Genomic DNA, 12,763 nt, shown 5'->3' with positions numbered 1-12,763 from the left:
TCATGGGAGAAAATAGAGCAAACCCTTTGGGTACTCAATTGTAGGAACAAAGGAAAAAAAAGAACTTTTAAGAACGAGGCAATGAAAGTGAGGAAGTGCTGCAGCATTAATACTGAAACCAACATCAAATGAACATCTTCATTAACTGTTCCAACTAATTTGGTAAAGATTCTCACAAAGGAGGGACTGTATGTGCCGCATTCAAATGATTTAGTAGCCACTTTTAAGTGCAGTGATTCTTACTGGTTTATAAGGGTTGAAGTATTCAACGTTTCATACTTTGGCAAATCCCATACTTAGAATAATGACCGTTCTTGTTTTCCAGAGACAGTTTCATACACAACTGGCTTCAGTTTCTTGTGTTTCAACTACTAGTTGTATTGCTAAGTAAAATAACTTAACAGTTCCAAAATGTCTACAAATCCTGAAAGGAGAGCCATTTATTTTGCCTATAATGTTCAAGATGACATTGCCCCTACAATCAAGGACACAGTAAGGAAACTCCTATAACTTGATGTGGAAAAAAAAAATTGAACAACTAATTTCTTGACTGAGGTCCAAGACTCTTCAAACAAATGGTTTCTACATTTTTAACACATTTTACTCATAAAGCAGGTCTCCTTTGTCTAGAAATGATAGTTAATTTGATAATGAGAGTGGGTTAATTCCTTCGAAAGGTCTCCAAATATAGAACAAAATGAACAAAGCATATAATACTTTTAGATCCCATCCACAAATATATATAGTATTCTATAAAGTACACTATGTGCATATAGATAGATATATAGATAGATAGATGTAGATATCCTGAGCAATCAAAATATATATTTGAGTTTTTGAGACATTTGAAAGGAAACAATTCTCCTGCAGAAACAAGAGCATGAATACAGAAGACAAACCAAACACCAAGGATTTTGGCAGAAGAGTGGACATACTAACAGAACTAAATAGAAACTGTAGCTTTCCTCCTACAAGCTGAAACAATGTACTTAGAAAGAAAAGGTGTTGAAGTCTAAGTATGATTGTGAGGCAACACTGTCATCTGGTAACAGTAAGAATCTTTTCCAAACCACTACTAGTAAAATGCAATTGCCATAGCAATTCCCTTAAGTATTAACAACCATTTAAGTATCACAGTGACATAAACAATCCTGATGCGAAAATCTCAAAAGTGTATGGCAGTGAGGTTGCCTGGTTCCACATAATTGACAAAAAACCATCATTAGTAATGACTTCATTTAATAGAAAGCAAAAAATAAATCCCTTCCATCAAAAACCTGGAAACAACAAATTACTTATTAACTCAAAGGATACTTTCCCAGTATTTTTAACTTAAGGTAATTCAAAATATATCTATGAATCTACTTTGTTTCATTTTCCTTGTCTATTTAGTGATGTGGATTTAGTCAAAGCTCCTAATCAATTTTTAAGCACTCTGATCACTTCCTGGATATAACTCTGCAATACCAGTGAAGGGGCCTTAGCAGCCACCAGATTATTTAATAGACCGCATGTCATGTATTGAAAATTTCAACCTATAAAGATACATTTTTTAAAAAATGTGGAATTAGTAATTCCAACTCAAGTCTTTAAATGTTATACCTAAATCACAGATGAAGTCATCTTGAGTGTAGCATTCTTTGTAAATACATCTATTGACATTTAAACATTTCTAAACATTTCTCACCTTCACAGGTTGAAAATGTGAGGAATGTATACAGGATATCTCCCTCCCTCCCTCTCTACCTCCCTCCTTCCTTCCCTTCCTTCCCTCCTATTTAGTGAGCACCTATTGTCAGCAGAGCACCAGACTAGGCTTCTGGGAGTGCACAATAATAAGTAAAAGAGCTGGTTCTTGCCCTCATGAAGCTTATAATCCAATGGGAGAAAGAAAGTTCCCTCATCCTTTTCTTTAAAAAAGATCGTTAAATCCAAGTCAAATGTTTACACAAGGAACATCATCACATCGGCTTGTTACAGGCCTGAAGGCATACACTGTTATCCCTATGCAGTATATATTAAACTGCAGCAGCAATTCGGCATACATACATACATATACTGGACAGCATCCGGGCATGCGCGGACTGTTGACATCACAGACACCTGAGGCAATACTATACAGTGAATTCAATGCAATTGCTATTGGCTGCTAACCATTTTTGCAAAGAAATATATAACTGAATTGATGACTCTGGGAAAGATGAGTATTTTCTTAAAATTACCAATTTGTTCTTTGTACAGTTGATCCTTTGAAGGATCTTCACCTTTTGCTAATTATCAAACACTGTTTCAGTTCATCAGGTAAAATCCATAAATGTTTAGCAGAATTCTTGGCATGAATTCCTGAATTTAGACCTAACATACTGTTGAGCAGAAGCACAACCAATCTGGGCATGTAATATTAATCTCTTTCTATTATCCAAAACCACGGCAAATTTTCAAGAATACGTATTGTAATATCCCCTTAATAATGATCTACTCTTCAACAAATCTGTAATTATTATTAATGCAGGGCCTGCCTGGTGTTGAATTGTCAGAGACAATTAATCCAATTAATCCAATGCTATTCATTCATTCATTCAATCGTATTTATTGAGCGCTTACTGCATGCACAGCACTGTACTAAGCGCTTGGGAAGTACAAATCAGCAACATATGAGTTGTTATGAGTGTGATCTTTAAAATTAATTTGAGCAGACCCTGGTACAGGTGAATAGTCAGTGTTCTCAAGTCTTCCTCCTAGTACATTTTTCATTTCCCTTAATATTAAAAGTCTAAAAGGAAACAACGGATGTTGAAATAATGAAATAAAAGAAGAGAAGTGTTGCTTTATTGCACTTTCAAGAATGTTCAAGAAGCAAGAAGGAGAGCAGCTGAAAACAGTTCCTGCAAAATAGGATTACTTTCAGAATTCTAAGACACTTATCCAGGGGAAAATGGCATTATGTCCTTCTACAGGTTGTCTGAACAATATCTTAGTATCGTAATCAGCCATCGCTTTGGTAAATAAAGCAGCTGATGTTTTTCAGGGTGACTATTTAAATCAGTGAGAGACTCTGACAACCCCCCAAAACAGTTACCCCCACAATTCAAAACCTAGAATTATGTGGAATGCCAAAAATGCATCTGCCAACACATGCTGAGGAAATAGCCGATGCCTTTATAAAGCCATGATTTTCTATCGCTTTTATTCCCAAACTGATTTTATGTTACTTATTCCCAGGCCAGGAATAGACGGAACTATTTTGAGCATTCCAACAGAATTGAAAATACATGAGAAATATTAAATTCAAAGCCAACTTCACATTTTAAAACCAAAATGAAAGAAACCCCTCTTCTGCGGTAAATCAGCTACAGCTACAGTCTGCGGTAGAAACATTGATAGATGGGAGATACATAAATAAATGCCCTTATATGCAGACTTAAGAATAATCCTGTCAGTAAAACACCAATGTGAAATGAAAGGTAAACAACTCATAACAACAAAAACAAATAACAACAAATGGAAGGTTTAACAAATGGTAAACAATCACAACGCCTTATTTTGCAATCTTCCCTGCGGTGTTTTGTTTTCTACCCAGGTGTTGTTTACATTGTAAATATTTGCCCAAATTAGAAACACAAAATAGACTGTTCTTTGAGATCCACTTGCTTAAGAGCTAGGGAGCTACAATTTACTTGCCTTAAAAAGAGGGGCAATCAGAACAGACAATGATTAAACAAAGAGGGACATTTTTTTCGTTCATCTATAAAGCAAATTTATGAGATCGTAAAGAATAATTTAACAGCCTAAAGAAGGCTCAAAGGGAAAGAAGTAAGACTGATAGTCAGACCTGTCATTCACTGATTTCATAACAATCTTGGAAAACGTTGCCACAAAAGGTAGCCTTACATCCAAGTATAAGCAGGAAGCATAAAACCAAGTAGCTTGTATATAGCCTCGTAATATATAAATCCTGTTTCATTTCACAGTTTATGCTTATTCTTCCATATATAAACAGACAATAATGATGGCCAGGCCTTTAGGGAAGTGGGGAAAAAATATCACCACCAGTTTAGGTCAAAAAGCTACGAGCCACGACCACAAGCCGACACTCCAGAAAGACATTGTTTCTTCGGATCCTAATGCTTTCTACCGGCTAGGTAAGTGCATATTCCCTGAGAAGAGGAAGATGAACGTTACCCAAAAGTTACAGCACGATATGGCATTTTTAAATGTTAAGATTTGACCCGAAGGACATGGTAAACCCGAAGGATATGGTAAATGGTAAATAGACGCTAAACCTCCCCGGCTTAATTGTAAAAATGTCACATTCACGGGTCACCAATTGGAATATTACAAATGAATTTTCAGTTCCTTTGTAGGGGAAACCAGGCCCTCACCTACCCCTCTTGCGAGAGAGAGACAGAGACAGAGAGACAGAGAGAGGCAGAGAGAGAACGCAAGTTTCAAATCCTTTTACATTGGTTGCTCTTCTGAACCCTTTAACGGCAGTTTGAAATGTTTTTTACCCCTACGGGTAAAACTCACTCATCCTTGTGAAACGTTGTTATTGTCACTGTTTAAACATAGGAATTCCTGATGATGATGATGATGATGATTCTGGGTTTGTAGTATCTTTCTTTTGAATAATTAAACAAAAGGTATTTCTGGTCTTTTGATCCCCATCTGGGATTCCTTGGGTCACAAATTTACACTTCCTAAGGTCTACATTTACATAGAGGCTTCTCTAACGACGCTGCCACATTTAAAAAAATATAAACAACCGCCTCTAGCCACATGCTTTTTGAGTGTAGTCCCTTAAAGAGACAGCATCCTTGGCCTAATTCCAGCTTTTCAAAATTGCTGAATATCAAACCTAGGCAGCCCCCATTATATTGATATCATTAGGGTATTTCTTAAGCGCTGGGTATATGTGAAGCACTGTTCTAAGCGCTGGGGTGGATGCAAGTTAATCGGGTCAGGCAGTCTTGGCACAGAAAGCGCATGTTGATCTGTCGTCACGACATACTGTTACTTCACTGGATTAGAGATGGACCCCGGGCTCACTTTTAAAAACCATGTGGAAGTGCGTTTCCTCTGCAACAGCAGGATGCCTAGGGGAGAATCGGGAGGGCCGAATCCGGTTCCCCAACTGAACCGGCTTCGAATTTTTCTGGCGGAGCGCTGGCTCCAGTGCTTCGGACATAACAGCCGCTTCTCAAATCCCACAATTTACCATCGTCTCCGATGGGGTGCACGTCGGATATTCGGTGCCCTATGACTTCTGCCCAGAAGGGCCGGGGTTTAGTGGCTACCACCGGGAGGCTCGGTCCCAAACGAACGAGTGATTTTGGACCTGGGGCCCAAGGCGATTAACTTAGACGATTCGCCGGGGTTTGGGGGAGTGGACGGCGTGGTCGGTCAGGGCGTTTGGGGGGTGGGGGGGAGGCAGGGCCTCTGGTCGGATCTTCTAGACTGTGACCTCACCTTCTAGATTGTGAGCCCACCGTTGGGTAGGGACTGTCTCTACATGTTGCCAGCTTGTACTTCCCAGGCGCTTGGTACAGCGCTCCGCACACAGTAAGCGCTCAAGAAATACAACTGATTGATTGACTGATTGATCCCCTTCTATTCGGTAAACACACACACACACAGGCAGTCAGATCAATCAATCAATCAATCGTATTTATTGAGCGCTTACTACATGCAGAGCACTGTGCTAAGCGCTTGGGAAGTACAAATTGGCAACATCTAGAGACAGTCCCTACCCACCAGTGGGCTCACGGTCTAAAAGGGGGAGACAGAGAAGAAAACCAAACACACTAACGAAATAAAATAAATAGGATAGATATGTACAAGTAAAATAGAGTAATAAATATGTACAAACATATATACAGGTGGTGTGGGGAAGGGAAGGAGGTAAGATGGGGGGAAGGAAGGGGCACAACCCTGCAAACTTCCAGGACCGGCAACTGGGCCTGCCCCCGTCCGCCTGCCTGGCAGTCTGTGTGTCTGTCGGGGGGCTCGCCGGCTATCCAGGGGTCGCAAGGGCAGAGGACGGTCTTTCTCTCTCTCTAGCGCGCGCGCTTGGTTGGTGCGGGGGGTGTGGGCCTAAGCAAAGGGGCGCTTACTTGGTGTACGAAGACATCGACCGCGGGGTCGAGGGGACTCCCCTCCCGGCTGATCATGGAGATGAACCCGAAGCCCATCCGCACGTTGAACCACTTGCAGTGGCCCGTTCCGTGCGAGACCTGGGATTCCTCCTGCTCCTCCTCGTCGTCGTCGTCGTCGTCGTCCTCCTCCTCCTCCTCCTCCTGCTCCGGCAGCTTCCCGGGCTCGTCCCCGCCGCCTTTCCGCGGCCCTCCTGCGAAAAGAGCCAGGGACACGGCGGCGTTAGCGGCGATGAGCATGGTCCGCCCGGGGCACAATGGGCCGGCTTCGAGGGGGGCCCGCCGGGTGGGTGCGGGGGGCCCGGCCGTCGGGGCGGAGACCACGACGACGACACGCGGGAGGGAGAGGTCGGAGGTGGACGGGGGGGGGGGCGGAGGGGGGAGAGGAGACCCGGGAAACCGGGAAGGGCGGGACGGCGGGGGGGAAAAAGTTGGGAACGGGGACTCGGGGGGAGGGAGACGAAATGGGCCCGTTTCCTCGTTTCGCCCGGCCAAGTCATCAAGGGGTGGGGGAGGAGTGTGTGTGAGTGTGGGGGGGGGGGGGGGGGGGGGGGGGGGAAGAGAAGAAAATGAACCAATATATCCTATTCTTCATCGGTACCGCACCTATGTGTGATTTCTCATCTCACGGCCCCATTAACACCGGGCTTGACTCTCGGGCCTCTCGTTACCGAACGGAAATTTCCCCGGCGAAACCACCCTTCTCCCGCAAGGAGACCCGGGAGGGTCGGGGGGTGGCGACTGCACAACTTGCCGGTGCCCGTGCAGCCTTGCCCCGGGCCCGGGGTTTGATTTTCCTGCAACGGGCCTCCCGCCCCGAAAGTGCCTCTCGGTTAAAGTTGGGGGGAAATGGGGGGCAGGTGAAGAAGGCCGAAACTGCGCTTAATCACACCCGAACAATTCGAACAATAGCCCCCTGAAAGCTTTTCAGGTTGTGAATCGGGGTGGGCGGTGCGAAACATTTTTGGAGATCTGTAACAATGGGTTTTAAGAAAGCCCCCCTTGCGCGATCGGGGGTGTTGGGGGGTGGGGGGGGAGCAATGCATAGAGTGGGGTAAAAGGAAAGAGGGGAGCAGGCGAGTGGGGGGCGAGGGACTGGAGAGGGTTGGGGTGGAGGTGGGGGGGGGGGAAGGAAGGCAGAGAGAAAAATAATAGTAAAACAATAGAAAAGAAAATTAACCTTCGGCCATGTTGCCCCACGGACCCTCTGCTCCAAACTCGTAAGACGAAAACTTTCCCTTTGGAACGAAGTGATCTTCTGCATCAGTCTAACATCTTGATTTTGAGCGATCACAAATTTAGCTCGCATGGTCTAATGTGCTTTCCCTCTTTTGATTTTTTTTTTCCTCCCCCCCTTCTCTCTCCCTCAGTTTCTGGCCCCCTGCGCACACGTGACTTTGTCAATTACATGCCTTCTTGCTACTAATTTCACATCGGATCCTTAAGGGGTTGGCAAGAGGAAGAGATAACCAATCGCCATTTCATCTCTGCTGACATCAAAATAATTTATGAATGAACAAGAAAAACTCGAACACGTTATCTTTCAGATAATTTGCACAGTTCTTTACGGTAAATCAGGACGCTGATATTATGTGCTAATTCAAACACAAAAGAGGTTCCTGGAGATTTATCGATTTAGCCGATTTATAGATTCATACATGTGCACACGTATGCACTACATAAGCAGGCCATAGTACATAAGAACCTGTTTTTAAAACAAGTAACCACAGGCGTTTTATACAATTGATATTCCCCGTATTTCCTAAGGAATAAATCCCGGGCTAACTAACAATAAACGCGCCCGGTACAAACCCGTTTCACATTATTTCAAGAAGATTTTTCAGGAGGAAAAAAAAACCAACACCCTGATGATTCTTAAATTCTGGCTAATTAAATCGCTCTGCGTGTCCGGGCCAATATTACGTTTCGAATACGGATACGATTCCTCTCCAACAATAGCGTACCCCCTTTTGCTGCTTCTGCACAATTTTCAAATCCAAATTAAAAACCGTACCGGAAAGGCGAAATCACCTTAGTGTGGCTCAAAAATGTGTTGAGGTTTAGCGTGTCGTAACATTTTTTGGAGGGGGATGGGAGGGTTGTACTTCACAGGTTTCTCCGCCATCTCTTTCCGGGGGAGGAGATGTGATTAATGACCTTCCTAAATAAGAGTCCAGTTTTGGAGCCTCGAATCGGAGTGACCCTCAATCAGCGGCGATTGTTCCCCGGGAGCAGGGGGTGGGGAGGGAGAGACAGAGGGACAGAGACAGGCGGACAGAGAGACGGGGCGGAGGGAGGAGGGGTGCAGGGAGAAGGAGGAGTGGAGGGAAAGGGGAGGAGGAGGAGGAGGAGGAGGAGGGGATGGGGAGCGAAGAGAAGGAGGGAGGGGGGAGGGGAGAGAAAGAGGGAGAAGAAAGAGGACGGAGAGAGGCGGGGGAGGGGAAAGGAAGAGAGAAGGGGGAGGGGAAAGGAGAAAGGAGGGGAGAAAAGGGGAGGAGATGAGAGGGCAGAGGAGGGAAAGGGGAGGAGGAAGAGTGAGGTGGAGAAAGGGGAGCACAAGGAGGAGGGAGGGCGGCAGGAGGGAGTAGAGGCAGAAAAAGAAATTGGGGGAAAAAAATGGCAGGGAAGGAGACTTGGAAACCACAGTTACAAAGCAGCATTTCTAATGGGTGTTGGAGTCGAAAAGGCTAAAAAAAAAAAATCTAACGGATTGTTGCCTCCAGCTTCAACACGCTTCCCTCTTAAACACTGGATCTTTCAAGTGCTTCAGCTGTACAAACGCAGCGGGGTTGCAGGATTCCCAAGTCCTTTCCATTACATTCCCGGTTATCTTTAAATCAAGTTTTTTTCCCCCCTAAAAAAAGCGAGTTTAGGACAGAGCCCGACTAGAAATGCTTTGTCCACATTTTGTTTCCTCGAACAGATAAAATGCTTCCCGCCAGGCTACATTCATATCTTCAAAACCCTCCAATTTCTTTTTCTAATCCCAGCAGTTTCCTCAGGAACTCTGTAGACACCACTTCCCTTCGGCAAGCCCCCGGGGGCACCCCTCCCCCAACACACACACACACACACACACACACTCACTCTTCTCTTCCCCTTTAGACCCCCGTTCCCAACGCCACGCGGGCTCCTAGCTCTCAAACCTCAATTTAACACATGCTAAATCGTAGGCATGTTCAATCTCAATGCCACTGAAAAACAACTTCATTACTTTATCTACTACTGCACCCCCGTACCCCATAAAAGACCCCAAAGAAAAGTGTCAAGGTTGGTCCACAGTTGAAGGAAACAAGAGTTTTATGCAATTCCAGGTTACTTGTAGCTATTTTCGGGGTGGCGTCAATCAGTCTGACCAATTTGAAAAGTCTCTTTTACTCCTAAGGCCCTGTTAATTCCTTTTGTTTCGTCTCAAGAAAGCACTCTCCTTATTTTATTTATTTTTGAGGGGGGATAACAATGGGCCAGTTGGGGGTGGAGGAGGAGAGGGGGCAGGGCAAAAGTGTAAAAAATACAAGCAATCTGGCAAGTGAGGCAGAAGCTCTAAATCCTGAAATTCCTTTGCAGTCTCCAACCGTAAATTTCCTATTGGTTATTTTAACAGGGGAGGTCGGCTTCCTGCACCGCCCTACACACCGTGCAGCCTAGAGTTCTCCCTTTCGGTTGAAAAAAAAAAAAAAACCAACGAAATTTGCTTCCACATTAAACATTTACTAAAGCAGAGGGTTAAAAACTAACTTAAAATCGAACCTCTGGGAATGTCACGGGTATTTGCTAAGTGCAATACTGAATTAGTATATTCGGGAACTTTGAAAATGAAGATATGTCCAAAACGTTAAAGCTATTTAATGTGTTTATCTACGTGTGTCTCATATACGTGTACATATGTGTATACGTAGGTATAACACAGCCCTGAAAATTAAACTGCTCTGTGCCATCACACACTGACGTCGTTCACTCCCACTTTCCTGCCACGAAACCGTAAGGGATTTTTAAATAGGCACTTGATCGAAACGTGTTCGAAACTGGAATATCGGTGGCCTGATTCTAATCGTTCTGATCTAATCGGAAGCCCACGGGTATTGCATTAGGGCTCTGGTTACGCGTACTAAGGCTTTTGTTTGCGGTCAAGTTTGATGAAATTAGCCAAGCAAAGGCGGCAAACACCACAGCGCGCCCAACCACGTTTAATGCTCTATTACGAGGGGCGCGGAGAGGTTTATCCGCGGCGTTGCCCGATTTGGGGGCCTCCGTATTAGTAGAATTAAGGTAAGGTTCACTGGACTGGTCACTGGTGTCAGATGTTATCGACTCATTCATTTCCTGAGAGGGACATCGGCCTTTCAAGTTGGGTGGGAGATGGAGCCCTTTCCAGCTGGGAACTCTCAGGGACCTTCTAAAATGCGCTGGCGGGGAATCGAATCAATCAATCAATCGTATTTATTGAGCGCTTACTGTGTGCAGAGCACTGTACTAACCGCTGGGGAAGTACAACTTGGCAACATATAGAGACAGTCCCTACCCAACAGTGGGCTCACAGTCTAAAAGGGGGAGACGGAGAACAAAACCAAACATACTAACAAAATAAAACAGAATAGATATGTAGAGTAGTACAGTGCTCTGCACACAGTAAGCGCTCAATAAATACGATTGATTGATTCATTGATGTACAAATGTATATACATATATACAGGTGGCAAGGCAAATGAGGTTATGCCTGGTTTGGGAAATACCATTTTTTAAAAAGTGAAAACGCGGCTGTTCGAGGGTGTGGGGCTCTCCGCCGTCCCCAAGTCCGACGCGCTCCTGTCCCCAAAGCTCCGGGTTTGGCCGTCCGTGGGCCGGACACGCGCCCCCGGGCTCGGAGGGGGCGGCCCGGACGTCGAGGATATTTATTTATTTTACTTGTGCATATCATCATCATCAATCGTATTTATTGAGCGCTTACTATGTGCAGAGCACTGTACTAAGCGCTTGGGAAGTACAAATTGGCAACATCTAGAGGCAGTCCCTACCCAACAGTGGGCTCACAGTCTAAAAGGGGGAGACGGAGAACCAAACCAAACATACTAACAAAATAAAATAAATAGGATAGATAGGTACAAGTAAAATAAATAAATAAATGAATAGAGTAATAAATATGTACAAACATATATACAGGTAATATCTATTCTATTTATTTCATTTTGTTAGCATGTCTGGTTCCCTTTTAGACTGTGAGCCCACTGTTGGGTAGGGACTGTGTATATGTTGCCAACTTGTACTTCCCAAGCGCTTGTACAGTGCACACAGAAAGCGCTCCATAAATACGACTGATTGATTGCCTCCTCTCCCGCCCTGGCTCTCTCTCCAATTTGTCACCTCTCCCGAGTCCTCGAGTAATAAACATGTACAAACATATATACATATGTACAGGTAATATCTATTCTATTTATTTTATTTTGTTAGCATGTTTGGTTTTGTTCCCTTTTAGACTGTGAGCCCACTGTTGGGTAGGGACTGTGTATATGTTGCCACCTTGTACTTCCCAAGCGCTTGTACAGTGCACACAGGAAGCGCTCCATAAATACGACTGATTGATTGATTGCCTCCTCTCCCGCCCTGGCTCTCTCTCCAATTTGTCACCTCTCCCGAGTCCTCTGGTTTCAATCTTTTTCTCATTTCCGATCTCCCCCCCCCCCCCCCCACGCCTCACGCCGTTCGGGCGTTTGACTGGAAACGCCTGTTTCGAACGGTTGAGGCCAACGGCTTTGTTCGTTCGACTTCCGTCTGGTGGGGGGGCGGGATGGCGCACGCCTTCCCGGCAGGCCGCGTGAGCTTTTCCCGCCCAAGTGACGTCACGTCGGGGACGGACCAATCACGCTTCCCCGTCCCTCAGCGGGCCAACGGTTGTTGGGGGGGGGGGGGGCCGCCGGCCTTTCCCTTTGACCCGAAAGCCTCAGGGGCAAAATGGCCTGAGGGCCGAGCCCCCCGACGCCTCAGGCAGGCCTCCCTTGCCCCCCTCCCAAGATGGTCCCCTGAAGTTATATATATATATATATATATATATATATATATATATATATATATATATATATATAAGTAATACATATATACAGGTATATATATATATTACTTATATATATAATATTATATATATATAAGTAATACATATATACAGGTATATATATTACTTATATATATAATATATATAAGTAATACATATATACAGGTATATATATATTATATATATAAGTAATACATATATACAGGTATATATATATTACTTATATATGTGTAATATTATATATATAAGTAATACATATATACAGGTATATATATTATATATATAATATATATAAGTAATACATATATACAGGTATATATATTACATATATAAGTAATGCATATATACAGGTATATATATATTACTTATATATATAATACATATAAGTAATACATATATACAGGTATATATATTACATATATAAGTAATACATATATACAGGCATACATATATATTACTTATATATGTAAGTAATAAGTAATAATAAGTAAGTATATAAGTAATATATATATGCCTGTATATATGTATATATGCTTGTACCTATTTATTACTCTATTTACTTATT

General features: G+C 43.6%; 1 protein-coding gene across 2 annotated transcripts in view; it reads right to left on the bottom strand.

Annotated features, from left to right (window-relative positions):
• LIN28B (lin-28 homolog B) overlaps positions 1 to 12,763 on the bottom strand; it is a 71,829-nt gene that overhangs the window by 46,767 nt on the left and 12,299 nt on the right. For both annotated transcript variants that reach the window (XM_038761318.1, XM_038761319.1), the window contains exon 3: positions 6,114 to 6,346. In XM_038761318.1, the coding sequence (XP_038617246.1) occupies positions 6,114 to 6,346 (233 nt within the window). The remainder of the gene's footprint in view (positions 1 to 6,113; positions 6,347 to 12,763) is intronic.

Source organism: Tachyglossus aculeatus, chromosome 19, assembly GCF_015852505.1.
Source record: "Tachyglossus aculeatus isolate mTacAcu1 chromosome 19, mTacAcu1.pri, whole genome shotgun sequence".
Classification (NCBI taxonomy): Eukaryota; Metazoa; Chordata; class Mammalia; order Monotremata; family Tachyglossidae; genus Tachyglossus; species Tachyglossus aculeatus.
Note: the sequence above shows the minus strand (reverse complement) of the source record. Positions and strands in the feature narration are given on the sequence as shown.